Source organism: Leucopleurus acutus, assembly GCF_964270905.1.
Source record: "Leucopleurus acutus genome assembly, chromosome: 3".
Taxonomy (NCBI): domain Eukaryota; kingdom Metazoa; phylum Chordata; class Mammalia; order Artiodactyla; family Delphinidae; genus Leucopleurus; species Leucopleurus acutus.
Window position 1 is genome coordinate 146,998,312 of NC_139145.1, and position 17,561 is coordinate 147,015,872.

General features: G+C 39.2%; 1 protein-coding gene across 1 annotated transcript in view; it reads right to left on the reverse strand.

Moving 5' to 3' along the window:
• SPEF2 (sperm flagellar 2) overlaps positions 1-17,561 on the reverse strand; it is a gene marked incomplete at both ends in the record, with an annotated part of 171,105 nt that overhangs the window by 89,218 nt on the left and 64,326 nt on the right. Inside the window, 7 exons of the mRNA XM_082835419.1 lie at positions 1,258-1,415; positions 2,435-2,543; positions 9,049-9,305; positions 11,939-12,042; positions 13,966-14,027; positions 15,391-15,451; positions 16,918-17,066. Coding sequence (XP_082691545.1) covers positions 1,258-1,415; positions 2,435-2,543; positions 9,049-9,305; positions 11,939-12,042; positions 13,966-14,027; positions 15,391-15,451; positions 16,918-17,066 — 900 coding nt within the window. The remainder of the gene's footprint in view (positions 1-1,257; positions 1,416-2,434; positions 2,544-9,048; positions 9,306-11,938; positions 12,043-13,965; positions 14,028-15,390; positions 15,452-16,917; positions 17,067-17,561) is intronic.

The window sequence follows — 17,561 nt, forward strand, 5'->3', positions numbered from 1 at the left end:
GGGCTAGGTAAATGTTTATTATTTTAATGACATAATATTTATTAAAAATAATTAACTGATTGGAATGTAAATCTTAAATAAGTGGCAGTAGAGTCTGTTAATGTAATAAGTGATCAGAATGTAAAATCTTTAGGAAAATGTTGAAGTGAGTCTGATAGCTGGCAAAAAGACTGATTCTAATTGGTAGATGTTGAAGCTACTGCCTAGAATCAGTTTGCTTTTGCCTCCCAGTCAAGACCCTAGAGGTTTCCTCCCTCCTCTCAGCCTAATTTCTGAGTGTTAAAGAACACGTTAAGCCTCTTATATAATATATGGGTTGATTTTTGTTTTGTCTGGAGGCTTCACATGGGTGTTTTGGGGGAGCAGACATTTCGATGTGGGTGCTTGTCTTTCTAAGTGTGAGCTCCTGGGTCCCCAAGGTGACTGTGGCTTATATCTATGCACTATTTTGGTATCAGTTCACCGATACATTATAGTAGTTAGGTCATAAATCTAGGGATGGGAGGCAGCATGCTACCAAGGCAGTTTTAGAATCCTTGTGATATTATTAATTTTGACCATTTTTTATTATACCAAGAAATTGCAGTTGTCAATAGAGTCAGGGGTGATTGATAAACAGAAGGGAAAGATTTATTTCTGAATTCATTTCTCAAAGGTAAGATCTCCATTGAAGTCTGGCATTGGCAGTGTATGAGACTAAAATTCCTTTCAATAACAAATTCCAATAATACTGTGAAAAGTTAATGGGCAATTACTATTAGTTGAATGAAGGAGGAGGGAGGTCGGGATGGTTTAATGTAGGTGAGATGCACCCAGGAGCAGGCTTATAAATAAGTAGTTAATAGTCAGTAAATTCATACCAACACGAGAAGATCTGGGGGGAATAATCTGCCTAGTGTTTTCATCCTAAAAGGATAATTCACTCATTGTTTCCTTATAATGCTGAGGTCAACAGATTGAAATCTTTACCCTTCTCTATAACATCCTTAATTTTCACTCTGCTATTTTTTTCACCTGAAAACAACCTTTCAGCAAGATGACCTCTTTTGATTACATTAAATTAAAATGAAGAAAGAAAAATCATTTATTTAGAAACATTTGCAGTGGAAAGCTAAAATCAGAGGTAGAAGATACTTATAGATGGTATGATCCAAAGAGAAGAGAGAAATTTGCAATTGCATTTTCACTTCCTCCTAAATTCATTAAAACCACACATTTTTGTTATGTAAGCTCAAAATTATAAAGAACTGTAATTACCTTTATTCTCTTTTTTCATTATTTCAGTCATAAACGTTTCCTTTACTTTTTGGCACAAAGACTGCTTATCTATGTCAGCATTCATTTTTATCAAAATGTTTTCTGGCTCTGTAAACCATTGCTCCAATAAAGGCCAGTTGTCCAAGAAGCCTACAATTCTGCAAAACCCAAATGTTCTATGAATATAGCATATTGACTGAAAGATTAGAGTAACATTAAGCATGATTTATCTGATGAATGTAATGAAAAAATAAGCTGCCCAAAAAAATCTTAAAAAGCAACTTTAAGAAATCTACAGGCAATGAAATACTATCCACTTTAAAGAAGAAATCATTTAATGCTGTCTAGCCATATATTTTGAGGTATATGAATGAGGAGAAGAAGATTTGGCAATTCTATCATTTCAGGAAACCTTTAGTGTGGGTTCACGTCTCTAAGTGAAGATCTAAGGAAACATCACCTATACTCATAGCAGACTAAACTCTGAACACCCATCTGATGGTAGCTACAGCCTGGGCCACATAGGTCATCTGCTTTTTCTTAAAGAAGTTAAAGAGACCTTTGAGTAAGTATAGATGGTTCTGACTTATTTGCTTTACTCAAATATACTCTTGGAATGATTTTTGAAACAGCCTTGTCTTCCAAGAGTAGACAGGCTTAATGTAGCTCAAATTCCTCTTCCCTGGTTCACTTCATATTTTTAGAGTTCTCAAGGTTTCAAAAAATTGTATAATTTTTTTTCCAATGAGCAAATTGCATACGATTGAAAGAAGGTTTTTGAAGCATAACTTCATTTTAGTAACACAAAAGTGGTTTTAGAATTACACTCTATAGTCTGATGCCTAGCTCTTTGACATTCCACGATCTTCATTGGCATTTGCTGAATGAGGGCTGAATTAGGATTCCATATAATGAACTTGTAAGTTCATGTAGCCATAAAGGGAAATGTTGCCTGATTTAATTCTTTTCTTCCCAGACTATGATGACTTGTGCTCTGAATATAAAAGCTAACACAAATATTTCACTCAACATCAAAGCTACTTAGTTTTGTTTTACCTGTAAAAGACTGAATGCTAAGAAATACATTTATTTTCTAGATCTGATGATTCCAGTGACTAGTTGTCAGTCTGTTCAAAGGGTAAGAAACAAGAAGCAAGACATTGAGTTTTAAACTAACCTATGCTGTATTTGATCTCTTAAATTCTGGTCTTCATCCACATCTTGGTTTTTAGCAGCTACACGTTGATTGATGTCTTCATGAGGAGTTTCACTTGAAAATGCTTCAGCTATGTTATGGAAATTACTTAATTAGACAATTTGCTAAAGCAGTCAAAGTTGCAGTAGCACTGCTAAAAGGTACTGATACAAGAAAGTCAAATAGACATGGTCCTGCCTTTGGTCCAATATTAATTAAAATGTTTAACAAAATGTTGAAAAAGTATAGTTTTGGGATCAGCATTCAAATTTCCCTTGGAAATTGGGGAAAAGGAGGTAAAATACAACATTAAAGAGGAGCTGTAGTTTTAAGGTAGAGCGTCTTGGGACTGACCTTGAAGAGATGAGAATAAAAAATGATGGTTTGTCATGAATAACAAATTAGGAAACAATTGGAAAATCAACACCATGCTGTAAAAGCTAAGAATGAAATAGCAGGGTGGCCATAAAGTCAAATATGCAACTTATTTGTGGACATTATATTACAGTACAATAAAGCGATTTATCTTTCTTTCTAAACTTTATGATTTTTCTAGAAGAGACATAAAGGAATATATGACAAGAGACCAAAACCAAAAACGATCTCAACTTCTCTGATTGAGTCCTATTCAGGATTAAGGTACAAAGTCCAGAATACTCATGAATTCAGAATAAATGGAAAATCATAAAGAGGAAAAAAAGCCTTGAACTAGAGTAAAAGGAATTAGATTACTCAGTCAATGCAAGAGAACATTGAAGAGCGAATTAATAGTGTTCAAGAAAATGAAGGACCTTCACAGGATATAGCAATCGATTGTTCTCCCTTTACATTCATGATAGAAAAAGAGGAAATTAAGTATTATAAGTAATCTAGAGATGACTTAAGGTATATGGGAGGATATGCATAGATTCAATGCAAATATCACACCGTTTTATAAAAGGGACTTAAGCATCCTTGGATTTTGGTATCTGAGGGGGCTCTGGAATTAATCCCCTATGAATGCTGAGGGAAGACTGTATTACATTATTTTATATTCACAACAAAACTTGTGAAGTAGGATTGTGATTCTAAAATTGTCCCAAATGTCATAGTTCATAAATGACAGAGAAAGGATTTGATTCCAGTCAATCTAATTCCAAGCCCTGAACTTCTTTTTAATTTTTAAATGATTTCTTGAACTATACCTGCCAAAAAGAATGCATACATGATTATACAGCTCAATGACTTCCCAAACTGAAAACAGCACCCAGATCAAGAAACAAACATTATCAGCCCTAGAAGCCCCGTCATATTTCTTTTCAGTCACTATAAGTGACTAAAGTTATCCATCCAGAGCCTGCACTCAAAGCCTCTCAGTACCTCTCCCCATATTATGAACACCACTGTTCCCTCTCAGGCTGACCAATGGCCCAAGGCGCTGGCTAAAAACCCAGGCAGCCACGTACTCTTCCCTTCTGACAAAAGCTTATGCTCCCACACTGGCTGAACCTTCTCCTTAGGTCTCCTGGTCTCCTACCAGTTGGCTTTGAGTCTGGGCCACTCCTCTCTGCCCAGCCCTAGCAAGACTGATGTTCAGTCTTTGAGGCCGCTTGGCTTTGGCCTCATGAAGGCTGCTTCCCTGTGATGACATCCTTCAGGCTTCCCCATGGACCCCAAGCTTTGCAGGGCCATACTGCAGGCAATGCTGGTGACTAGGCTCCCACACCCTAGCCCAGGCCTCAGGACCCCAGCCCACTGGTCTGGGAGGAGGAGAGAATAACACCTTTATTTTGAAAATCTGTCCTCCTTTGGCTTATACGACATTACTCTCCCTGGATTTCTTCCTTTCTCTCTAGCTGCTGCTTCTCAACACTTCTCCCTTTGCTCTCCCCACTAGCTGTCTTGGCTGTCATCCTGGGTATTTTTTAAAATACACTTTTCTTCCTAGATGATTTGTCTTACCTTCAAGCCCTTAACTTTAGTACACACTTCCGTCCTGACATTGAGACCCATTTATAGAACTGCCCTCTGAACATCTTAGCTTAAAAGTCCCATAGGCACCAGGTACTTCAAGTTCAACATGTCCCTAAAGAGACTCTTGTGTTTCTTTCCATATTGTCTAAGTGAATGGTATTATCATTCAAAAAGTTGTTCCAGTCAACAACTTGAAGTCACCCTGTTCTCCCTGCACTAAATTCACAACAAAATGAATGCCCCCATCCCCACTGGTCAGTAAGTTCTACAGTTTCCCCCTAAATAGCACCTGAAGCTGACTCTTTTTACCTTGCCTCCCTAGCTGTCTTAATGCCTTTGTTGCTTTTCAGATGGTGATAGTTTTATAACTCATTTCATTGTTTCCAGTCTCACTCCCCTTCCAATGCATCCTCCACACTGCAGCTAGAATGGCCATTACGAAAAGCATATTGAATTGCATTAAATCAGCTTTAATAGAATTCGGTGACCTCACATGGCTTCAGGATAAAGTTCAAACACTTTAACTTGGGGCAAGACTTTTCAGCTGGCCCCTGCCTACCCTCCAGGCTCATTTCTGTCACTCTTCCACACCCTGCTGCCTCTCAGTCCTAACGATAAACTTGCTGTTCTCTAGACGGACCCTGCTTGCCAATTCCCTCGCCCTTCCTCCCTGTCTTGGTCTGGTAAATCTCTTCCCATGCTGGGCTCACCTAGTGTAGCATATAAGTGACTATATTATAATAATCAGCTTACTTTTGTTTCTTCTCCCACTACATTGTCAACGACTCGAGGACAGGCACTTGCCCTTCATTTCTGTACTGTCAGTTCCTGGCATGTTATAAATGTTAGATAAATATTTACTAGTGGCACCCTTTTAGCTCCCATCACTCTATAACAGTGTTATCTGATAAGACAGATCTTTCTGAGATGATGAAAATGTTCTGCATCAGTGCTGTCCAGTATGATAGCCACTAGTCACATATGTATATGAAATGTGGTCAGTGTGACTGAGGAACTGAATTTTTAATTTATTAATTTTAAATCATTTAAATAACCACCTGTGGCTATTGGCTGCCGTGTTAGAAGTACAACTCAATACTGTAACTCCTTGGTTCCTTAGCTACAATTTCCACTAAATTCTTTGAAGTCAGGATCCATTTCTTCTTTATTACAGAATCACCAGTGCCAATCACAGTGTCTGGTATTTAGCAAGCACGCAATAAATAATAAGTGAATATGTGAATGAACAAGATATTTTTGAAGGATAGAATTTCATCTGTCCAAAAGAGTTCAGGTGGGGTCTTGCTTAAGATGAGGAGAGCAAATTGGCAAAGTGATCTTTCAATGGCCATTCCAATCTTATATTCTAAAAAAGAAAAACCTTAAGCTATGTAAGAGTCACACTTTATCTTAACTTAAAATACTTGAACATAAAAGCTGCAGATATATTTTCAAAGTTGTGGACATATTTAGCCTACTCATTTCTGACCAAAACATGTAAGAACTATAAACTCAATGATTTCATACTAGTTTTTGTGATTTAGAAGAACCTAATCTAGTAGTTGGCTCAGTTCACTTCAGACCTAGAATATATATGATTAGAAATACATATAAAAATAAAAAAATTAATAGTGCTTTAACACTAAGTTCTGAGGGTAGATAAATAAGATTATTTATGTGTATATGTACAAAAAACTTGACAAAAAAAATTCTCCCTGTCGTAGTGAATAAAGGGCAATTCTGAGCCTAGTTATAAGTAAGTGGTCTAGAATTAAGAAATTAAACTAGTTAGATGCTAACATCAGCTTTGATAAATTTTCCAGAACCATTTGTCATGTGATTTTGATAGGGAATTGAAAGAACTCACACTGGATTGAGTAGATTTCTTGAAAAATTTGAGCCAATTGGTTTCCTTCTATTTTTTGAAACACACAACAAATGCTTCCTAGGGATCCTCAAGAGGGTAGGCAAAACTTCTAAGGCCCTTGTAGGATTATAATCAGCTCTCAGGGACCATCTCACCCACAGGTCTTTGGGTGTACTTAATAACTCGTCATATCTTGAAAGCAAGTCAGACTGATTTGAGTTCAGGGCCTTATTCCGTCAGTAGATGGCCATGGATTGGCAGTATTCTTTGCCAACCGTCAGATGATCCTGAACAGGGATGAGAACTTGGCTGAACAAGCGGAATGATCACTACTGTCAGCATAGCTCCCTTGTATGGAGAGAAGTAAATTCTCCCTTTTGAGATCTGATGGACAGCATCCAGTTTAAACTACTGGGCTCAACAGCTGAAGTCATATCTAATGGCTTTGTCATTTTATTTAAGTAAACAATGAAAGGAAGATCTCAAGATGTTACAAACTCAAAATAAGGAAGAGTGTGGCCTTGGATAAGTCAAGTGCTCACGCTTTAAATTTCCACCTATAAATAAAGGCACTGGAATAGATGATCCCCTAAGTCTCTCCTAGCTCCGAATGTCATTGTGTTAGTAGTAACAGCAATAATGAAAGAATGATGTTACCACTTGTTAAAGGGCAGTTTTTTAAAAAGGTAAAATCAAGACACTCAAACAAATGTAAAACGACATCATCGAAATTTTCAAGTAATGAGGGAACCAGTAAGATGTGATGGTACAACTAGTACAAATGACAATCTGAATAACAGACCTATTTACAGGTAGTCAGGAATGCTGAAATAGATGGTAACAGATGAAAGACTGGTTACTATGTATACAGCAATGTAATATTTGGAATCATCTTTGCAAAGTATAGAAATTAATTTTATCTTAATTAAATCAAATTCATCTGCATGTTCACGAACCACAATCATTTGAATTACTATTAAGTCTCCTACAACTTACAGTTACAGAAGAGCTGAGTCAAAGCCAATGAAAGACATAGACCCCTCTGAAACCAGACCCTCCTCAGGGTCCAAAAGACAGTACTCAACCTTCTAATGAAAGGGTATCCAATAATCTTTTGTTCATTTCAAAGTCTTCCACTATTTTTCCTAGTGGATACTGTGTGCCTAGTATCATGTACCAGATTCTATCCTAAATGTTTAACATTTATCTCATTTAATGCCTGTGATATTGTGATATAATAAGAAATATATATTTGGACTTTGGCTCCTGACACAGAGCTCTGAAAACCCTTGTAATTTCCTGAGAGATAGAGGTAAAAGGAGCATTTATTTTTATTCATAATATACCCCTTTCAACTTTACCTGAGTTTATGTCAAAGAGGTGACTCTTGGATGGTAGGACCTGTTGCCTGAGAAACCAAGTGACTCGAGGGCTAGAACTTTCAGTCCTACCCCCTGATCTCTAAGGAGGGGAAGGGACTAGAGACTGATCACCAATGCTCAATGGTTTAGTCAGTCATGCCTACATAATGGAACCCCCATAAAAACTCTAAAGAAGGGATTCAGAGAGCTTGTGGGTTGGTGAATGCATCCACGTGCCAGGAGTGTGGCACCCCCCGAAACTCCGTGAGGATAGAAGCTCCTGAGCCTGGGACTCTTCCAGACCTTGCACTATGTACCTCTTCATCTGGCTGCTCATTTGTATCCTTTATGGCATTCTTTATAATAAAACAGTAATAGTAAGTAAAGTGTTTCCTTGAGTTCTGTGAGTCATTATAGAAAATTATCAGACCTGAGGAGGGGTCATGGAAACCCCCAATTTGTAGTCAAGTCAGACAGGAGTGTGAGTAACCTGGGGATCCACTACTTGAGACTGGCATCTGAAGTGGGGAGAAGTCTTGTGGGACTGAGCCCTAACGTGTGAAAACCTGTGATAACCCTGGGGAGTTAGTGCCAGAATTAGCCTAAATTATAGGACCCCCAGTGGGTGTTTTTCAAGAACTGGAGAACAGGGTGGTATGGAAAACCCACACACCTTTGGTGTCAGAAGTGTTGTGAGTAAAGAAGCAGTTTTCCCTTAATATCCAAAACAATACAATGAAGCATTCTATTATATAGGATGCGAAATGGAGGTTTAGAAGGATGAAGTACCTTTCCCAAGGTCAAATGCCTAATAACCTGGAAAGCCAGGGTTCAAGAATATGTGCTTTTACCCATAACCACTGAATTTGTGGAATAAAGTAATATTTTCATTTCAACAATGAGAAGTAGTTAAATAAACCATGAATCTTGGCAAGACTATTTGACCCCAGTGTGGAAGGACTGCAGCCAACGGATACTTGCTCCTCAGTTAACACGCAATCCAAGGGAAGGATGTTACCAGACGCTTGCTGGCAGCACCAGTGTGGTTCATGAGTTTCATTTGGGTGGCACACCAGGATGTACTAGGTAGCTACAAGAAGCTCCTCCACGTAGGCAAGCCTCGGAAAGGAGGGCGCCTCTCTGCCAGGGGAGCTGCCAAGTTGATGGAAGGGTTGAATGAGATGCTTGTAGTTGGCATGGAATTCTCCACGAGCTCCAGGCTTGGGCTACAGTGCTGAACACGGACGGAGCCCCAGGAGGCAACTGTGCTGGACTAGGTAATTCTTTGGAAGCCTAAATGGATTCTTTATTATCCACTTATAGTTGTAAATGGGAATATTCACCATTTCAGGCAAAGAAAAAGAAAGAGCTCTGAATTATAGAAAAGAATATTTTAAAAAAGGTGTCCAGCTTACCCATGATGTCATTCATGCGATTCAGTGAGGAATTATCTGAAATATCTAATAACATGACAAAATCCAGTGCAGAAGGGGGAAGACGCACTTCTCTGGAAGCTGTAGGGTCAACAGCCAATGTGGACATTTGTGATTTATTTCCCTCCAGTTCTATGAGGTTTCTGTTGCAGCCTGTGAGTGCTTCCTCCAGAAGCTTCGCTTGGTTTAATGTCATTGGAAAGCCATCCAGGATCCAGCCTTTATATATGGGTATCTGACTAAATCAGGAAAGGACAAATCATTAACATTTTGATAGACACAAGTCCTTTAGGAATAATAACACAGTGAATCTTGCCTTTATCTTTCTTTCAATTTCACAGTAACCTCCTTCTGCATGAATTTTATTTCTTTACAGCCAGAATTAGGTTTCCTAATGTACCACAATCGCTCCCTTGCTCAAAATCCTTCTGTGGGTCCTTGCTGCCCTCCAAATCTATTCTAGAAGCCATAACATGGTATTTAAAATGAACTGGCCACAACTTACTTCCCTATAACTTCTTCTCTCACAATTTTGAACCATTCACTTTGAACACACCGATCTCCTCCCTGTTATGTGAGTATAAATTGTACTTCCTAGCTGGGTTCATAGGCTGTTCCTCTTGAAAATCTCAATTTCCTCATCTATACAGTGGGATAATATAACACACCTCACAAGATGCTGGTGAGGATGAACTGAAAGGACACATTTTGAGAACCCAGCACAGAGTGTAGCATATGGTGGATACTCACATCGCCAACCTAGAAATTTCTTCCCACCCCACCCAATCCAGCATGGAGTCATAACAGCCTTATCTGAACTCCTCTGGACCCTCATTCACTTCACCACACAATTTTTAACTCTTATATTTCTTGACAGAAAAATTCAAGTGAGTCTTCTTTATCTCAGTTAGATTATAAGTTGCTGAAGGGTGCGGGTCATTTCTTTGGTTTTTGTACTCAGTGCAGCATCCTCTATAGAGAATAGGTGCTCCAGGAATTATTTTAGTTCTTTAAATGGGAAAAAAACTTCAACTTTGCTCTTCCAAAACCCTTCAATGATGTAAGATTAAGATTTTTGGATAAAAAGTTATGATTTCATTTCTTTCTCTGCTAAAACTCATTTAAACAATTAGAATCCCTTTCTAAAGGCTTGGAAGTCTGCTTTGGTGCCTGTACATGATCCTTCTATCAGTGTGGCAAGGAAGAAGGGGGGAAAACCAAAGTTCGGAGAGGTTTTATTACTTGTTCAAAGTCATAAAATTGCACGTGACCCCAAATCCAGTGATCTTTCCACAGTATCAAGCTGCCTTCAAGTCACTGCTCCTATTACCCCTATTAGGCTACGAAGACAAAGGAAAGCCTGCATTTTGCTTTGATAATTTGTCCAGAGTGTGGTAAGCATTCTGCACAGAATGAGTTTGTTGATTCATTGGCCTCAGCTAGAGGAGAGAAATTTCTTGAGCACTTTACCAGGTCTGAGGGACCTCTTCTCCCACCTCCAGTCTCAGGAGCTACTTCAGAGGGAGGAGAAGGTCAGGGCCACACTTGTCATGCTGTAGTGTGAGGACACCAGACAACAGGGAGTGAGGAGGCCTGGGCTTTGGTTCTCGCTACGCCACTAACCAGATACGTGACTGGATTGCCTAACTGAGCTGCCACGTGCCTTCCTTTCCTCCCTGAAAAAGGACGCATTTGGACTAAATGAAAGGATGTCAAACTGATGACAGTTCTCTAACGGTGCCTCAGGGGCAGGGGGGATGACGGTAGTGCTGGTGGTGGTGGGAGGGTAGTGGAGTTCTGGGGATGGGGTGTAGACACTCCAACTTCAGTGAAACCACAGCTAAGATCTGCTTTACAGCTGATGCTTTTCATATACAATTTTCTTTGAACAAGGACTCCCATGGCTTATTCCAGTACTGAAAAATGTTGCAACTATTAGAATGAGATCCCTTGCAGCTTTGAGAATAGCATCACTGTAACCCAGTTTCTTCACTGTTGCATTCAAAGAGTAATCAGTCCAAGATACATCACAACCGAGACGCAACTTAAATCTTTAATGAGGTCTCTTAAGAAAACTCTAAAGGGGGAGTCCATTCCAGATGCCTGGCAAAACTTCTCCAAAACCTCCTGTTCTCACATCTCTCGGTCTTAACGTTTCTCAGGCAGCAGAGCTACCCCAAACCCCTCACTCACTCGAAGCTCTGCAACACCCTGCAACAGGAGCCTTGTTGATTCCTTTTTCCAGCCTGTTCAGCCTCATTTCTTTATTGCACAGATCAACCGAGCACCTATCGATTCTTTTAATTTCTCTCTTTTCTGTATTGTAAAGGAGGGCTGAGGAGAATCCTCTATCCTTAGAAAGGAGAAATTACAATATTATAGCCTACTTAAATTTTTTCTTTACCCTTATTGCACATCATCTCTGTGCCATGCATATATGTGAGTCCTTGCCTGTGCAACCTCTACTTTCTCATGGCCTTCCTACCCTGCACTACCCAGCCTTTGTGTTGCAGGGGTCACTCCCTCCTCCGGAAACACAAAATGAGGAAACACACTGGCCCGTGACCACATAGTTAGGGTCTCTCTTCTCCAAATCCCTTGGCTTTCCCAAGTATCTAATTTCTCCTTGAATTCCCCACACAGGATAGAACTTAACCTGAATTCACATCTGGGTGAATGAAGTCAAGGTTGGTAAAGGGTGGGGGGGGGAGTGAAATATAGACAGGTAAATCACAAAATTTATCTTGCTGTGTTTTCTTAGGTAAATTCATTAGATGCTGAACATAAAAATATTTCTGTATTATGCTTTATACAACTCTATTTGATAAAGAACATATTAAATAGATATAAAAGAGAAACGTGTGATACATACTTAATAGCATTTACCATGATGCTGACTAGCAATGGATCAGATATGCTCTTTCCTTTCTTCAGCAACTTTTCTGATTTTGCACCAAGTTGAGCACGCACAGTGAGCTGTGAAAATAAACAATGGTAGGGGACAGCTAATTTAAAAGTCAGATTCCAAATATTTGGAGGGAAAAAAATTAAATGGTCGTGTTCTCTGGTGAAGACACTTGTGATCGTTTAGCACAATTTTGGAACCAGCCAAGCGTTTAAGGAAAATGTATATGCAGATTTCGGGGCTCCTCCTCTGACTTCCTCCTTTCCAAGATCTTCCTCCCTAATTACCAGCTGCTCTGGCATCCCCAAACTTCACTCTCTAATATCTTAAATCAAAGAGATGAAGGCTTTCTTCTCACGTTCTAACCACTCACGGCACGCAGATGCGGGATGTCCTCTGGGGTAACTTGCATACGCCTGGCTTTTGCCCACTGAAGTTTTCTTCTGTCAATGGTCAAATCCCATATATTTTCTGCCTGGTTTTTGCTGTTTGCTTTTTTGCTGCCTGCTTCAGGCCCTCAGATAATTAGCTTTTGTATTTTGTCCAGCCTTTATATTGTTATCTGTAGGAAGGCTAGTCTAATTAAGCTACTTCATATCCACAGGAACATCCCTAGCGCCTATTCTGAAGTAGAGTCAGCCACCAGAGTGAACATTTTATGAGTCAAATGATACTCTGTCTCTACTGAAAACCCTGCAAAGGCTCCTCCTTTACTGCCAATGTCCTCATCACTGCCTATAAGGCTCTGGCTGGCCTGATTCTTCTCCCTTTCCACTCATCTCTCTAACCTCATCCTTTCTCTTCCCCCACCTTGCTGGCCAACCACCTTTCTGCTTCAAGGCTGTCATCCAGCTGTTCTGGCAGCCTGAAATGGTTCCCCAGATCCAGTGGGTGATTCTTTCAATCTGCTTAAATATCACTCTCTCAAGGTGATCTCCTTACCCTCCTTTTTCTTTTTTGATGGCATCATCACCATCTAATGGCTCATATAATTCATTTATTGGTGTGTTTATGGTTTATTATCTCTTTCCATCTTTTAGAATGTAAACTCCATAAAGTCCAAGAACCCTGACTTTTTGGTTCACTGACATACCCACTCCCCCTTTACAACAACGCATGGAACGAAGTATGCCCTTTGAACTGAATTGAATATGGAATTTGGGGGATTTGTAACTCAATAAATGTAAATATAAAAATATACTTAGTCTTTCTGCTAATTTACATTTAAAATATACAGAGTAAAAATTATAAGTCCCCCTTTATCACTTTCTCTAAACCCATTTCTCTCCCCATAGGTTATCACATTTACAAGTTGCTGTATATTCTTCCAAAACTTTTTCTATCTTTAAGCAGTTTTGAAATCTAAAATATTATGAAACTGGTTTCCTTGATGAAACAAACAATAAAAGTAATCAAATATACTTTTATTTATTTACTTTCATTTTATTTAATAAAATCCCACTTGATTAATCTGACCATTCTATTTGATGATCAAAAATGTTTCCAATATACAGTAAAGCAATACTATATATAGAAATATTAGTTTGCATTAGAAGCAATAGCCTGTAGATTGTTGTAAACCTTTTTTCAGGGATTAATAAAAAATTCTGCAGAGTCAACAGTAAGTCTAAGGATAAATTCTGGAAAAAAAATCTTTAAAGGTAAAGAAATTGTGAAAGGAAATAAAAGTCATAAATTAAGAGGTAAAGAAAAATACATAAATATAAATTTGGCATAAGTCTAAAATTTTTAAAAGCATGTGTTTACTTTCTTACCTGGCAAAACTGAAAGCAATTTCCACTGCTTTAGATTCAAAGAATATAAAAAATATCAAGTAGATTCAGGTTTAGCTAATTTCACCATCAGATTTATTTCAAACCAAAGAGGAGCACATTGCTATTTCATTTCATTTGAAGATGAAAATGCTGTGAAAAGGCTATGAGTCAAAACACATTTCAATACACTAGTAGCCAAAGTTAGGTTATAGTACTTACTTCAGAGAAACTATCACTTGCTATGACTTCTTTAGCTTTTGGTGTTTTTCTAGTATTGGTACCTAGCAATAGAAAAAGTGGTAAGAACATACTCCGGTATTTACAGCTAACAACCATGTCAACATTTGACCGTCTATGGCTTTGGACATGTGGGTTATTGGATTCAGCTATGCCTGAGACACTCAGAGGAAAGAAGTAAAAGCATCAGCACAGCATGGCGTTTACCTTCATTCCACAACATTAAGTCCCGGCCACTGTGTGGTTTGGTGTTTGCTATTTCCTTCCAGTATGGCTCACTCAGAACAATATCATTAGAAATACTTGAACATAGTTTGGGTTCTTTTTGTGGAAAACAAGCCAAGATCTCAAGAGAAGTCATTAAGATGTTAATTTGTTATGTTTTTACTTTCCTGGATTATCAAGTTATAGGTAACAAACACTTCTGAAAGTGGAAAACTCTAGAAGTCAGAGGGTTTTTTAGTTAAATTCAGTGGAAAAAATAAGTTTTCAGAGTCTGTTTATAATTTACTGGACTTCTGTAATAGAATATGTCACAAAATATACTTATGATAGTTTAAAACATCAATTAAGATTATCTTGTAAGAAACAAATAACTGAAACAAGGGACAGGTTATGTTCTTTTAAAGGATGGGAAACTTGACTGCTCTGACAGAGTTGCCTGCTCATAATAAATGTGCACATTGTTCAAGGGTGATAGCAAGAATGGTGATGACACAGAAGGAACCGATTTTATGCTAGAATATGAGGCAACGATTGAATATGGCAAAGCCTTACTAGCACAAATAGAAAAGATATTTAAGATTTAAAATTGTTTTCCTTCAATGGTTCTACCAAGGATCTGAAGGATTAAAGCCCAGATCCCAAGGGAGGTAACTTTTCATTGGGTTTGGGAAGCTTGGTTCTGTTTGCTTTGCTGAAGGCTGGGAATAAACTTAGCTTTATCTAAGGAACCACTGCTCAGGTGGATGGAAGAGACAGAGCCGCAGCCTTCCTCATCACAGTGAACAAAGCAGCAGCTTGCAGAGAGCACAGCAGTACTCCCCCCAGCTGCATGGGTGAGAAGAAACCATAAACTACTGTCTCCCTGCAAAGCCAGGAAGACTGACGATGATTTAGCCTGACTGTTTTCAAAACCACAGCAAAACTGAGCAGCTACTTGAAGGGGTGTGAGAAGATTCCTTTGAAATTGTCATCTCTTATCCCCAGTTGTAGACAGTGGTTAGGGACGTCTGGGTTTATCTTGCTGTCTCTGTAGCATGACCATGTAGACAACCATGCATCCCTCCCCGTCTCCCCTTTCTTTCCCTGAAAGCTGGTTTGTGCTCACATCCGTGTGCTCTTACTGTTTGTCTATCTGTCTCTCTCATGAAAATGATGGATGATTTGTTTTGATATCTTACTTACTAAGTCTGCTTTTATCTTCTGCTTCTGGTAATGCTTCAGCTGCAAATACATTTTGCAGATCCTTTGGGGAGGAAACACATGCGAGCACGCATGGAGAGATTTTAACATTGTCATATTTTAATAACATTCTTAGTTTTATGTCTATAAGTAGGGTTTAAAAACATAGACTATTTTATCTAAAACATTAATGATATTAAGAAGAGCTCAGCGAGTTCTGGAAGCAAACAAAATTTGATAATTGTACTTATAGAAACACATAGTAACCCATGGTATAATCTGTCTTTCAATTTCTATGTAAAATAAAGCAACTTCCATTTTGAAAGTATAATGGGAGCTGAGAAAGACGTAGAGTTTGTGGAAAACCACCTTAGAAAGAACAATCTTAGAGGTGTCAGTCATAGCCAAAAGGGAAATAAAGGAAAAACATGTACATTATCTATCACTGTATTGATTAGAATACAGAGTACCACAACAGAGAAGAAGAGGCAGCCCACCGTGAAGAAAAACTCTCCCAGTTATTTCCAGAATCACGTTTATACGGTATTTATTTTGCAGCTCATGCAAATGACCTGGATTAGATTCTCTGCTAATTTATTCAATTTCAGAAACAGGATAAGGCAGGGAAAAGAGTACTGGATCTAGAATCTGGGATTCCAATCACAGCCTAGCCGTCAACAAGCCTCTGACCCCAAGCCAATCAACTCACGCTTAGGGTCTCTACTGTCTCCCTTTAAAATGAGCAGGTTGGACCACACCATGGTTCTTGGGGGCGGAGGGGGGCACATTCTCCTAATTCCTGCCCTAGTATCTTTATGTAATAATGTAGCAAGATGCAACACTGACGGAAACGGTAATGCAGGTAAACCGTAAGAGACCTTCCCCTACCAGCCACCCGTCAAAACTGAGATCTACTAGTCTAGATCAGAGGTCTGCAAACTATGGTCCCTGGACCAAAATCGACTGGCTGTTTTTACACCCTCGCCCTCTGTCTGCTCCTCTCCAGCACCCTCCTTGGCTGCTGCCCAGGACTGGCATCAGGTTGCATCTACGAGATGGGGACTTGCCGTTGGCCACTGTCAGGCTCTCGGGAGTGGACTTCCATTCTGAGAGCTGGTGATGTGGTGAACTCGTCCAAAACACTCACCCCTCTCCAAGCCCTCACAGTTGGGCCCCTCCACCCCTTTACCAGCTTTACCAGCTGGTGGCTCCTTCCTCAGGAGAATGTCTCCAGTTGATGGTAACTGGGCACAAAGCCAGCCCACCACCCTGGATGGCCCACCTAGGCAAACTGATGTGTGTGTGTGTATGTGAGGAGTGGAGAGGGGAGTTGAAATTTTCTCTCGTTATGTAAGTACCTATGTAATATCCTCGATATTGCTTCTGGGCCCATAAAACTTAAAATATTTACCCTCTGGGCCTTTACAGAAAAGTCTGACAACCTCTGGTCTAGAGGATCTCTTTAGATGCCATCCAGCTGGAAATCTCTAATGTACGAGGTGAAGAAAAGAAAACTAAAATCTCACTTGCCTGGTTTTCTTTACTACTCTCTTGCCTAACTGGTAGAGCCTTTTCTTCGGCCGCTTTCTGAAGGGCTCCGCTGACCTTCTCATTGTTGTGAAATGCTTGGATCGCTTCTTGGACGAGAGTGTCAATAGAAAGTACCTGAATAGGAAAGCCTAAAATACAAAAGACAATTTTATTAATAACTTTTCAAATAGGAAATTGACACCATTGTTCTTCTGTGCTGGCTTCACCCTTAGAGTACACTGTTCAGGGTGCCCCAGCAATGTTTTTTGGATCAAGCTGTTTTTTTTACTATGGCGGTAAAATTCACATAACATAAAATGAACCATTTTAACCGTTCTGAAAGACGCAATTCGGTGATATTTAGGTCATTACAATGTTGTCCAATCATCACCACTACCTTTTTCCAGAAAATTTTCACTACCCCAAAGGAAACCCTGTATCCATTAAGTAGTCACTCCCTGTCTCCCTACCCTTGCCAACAACTAATTTGCTTTCTGTCTATGGATTGGTATATTCTAGATGTTTCTTATCCATGGAATCATACAATATGTGGTCTTTTGTGTTCGACTCTTTCACTTAGTATAATGTTTTCAAAGTCTATCCATAGCACATAGAGTATTTCACTCCTTTTATGGCTGAATAAT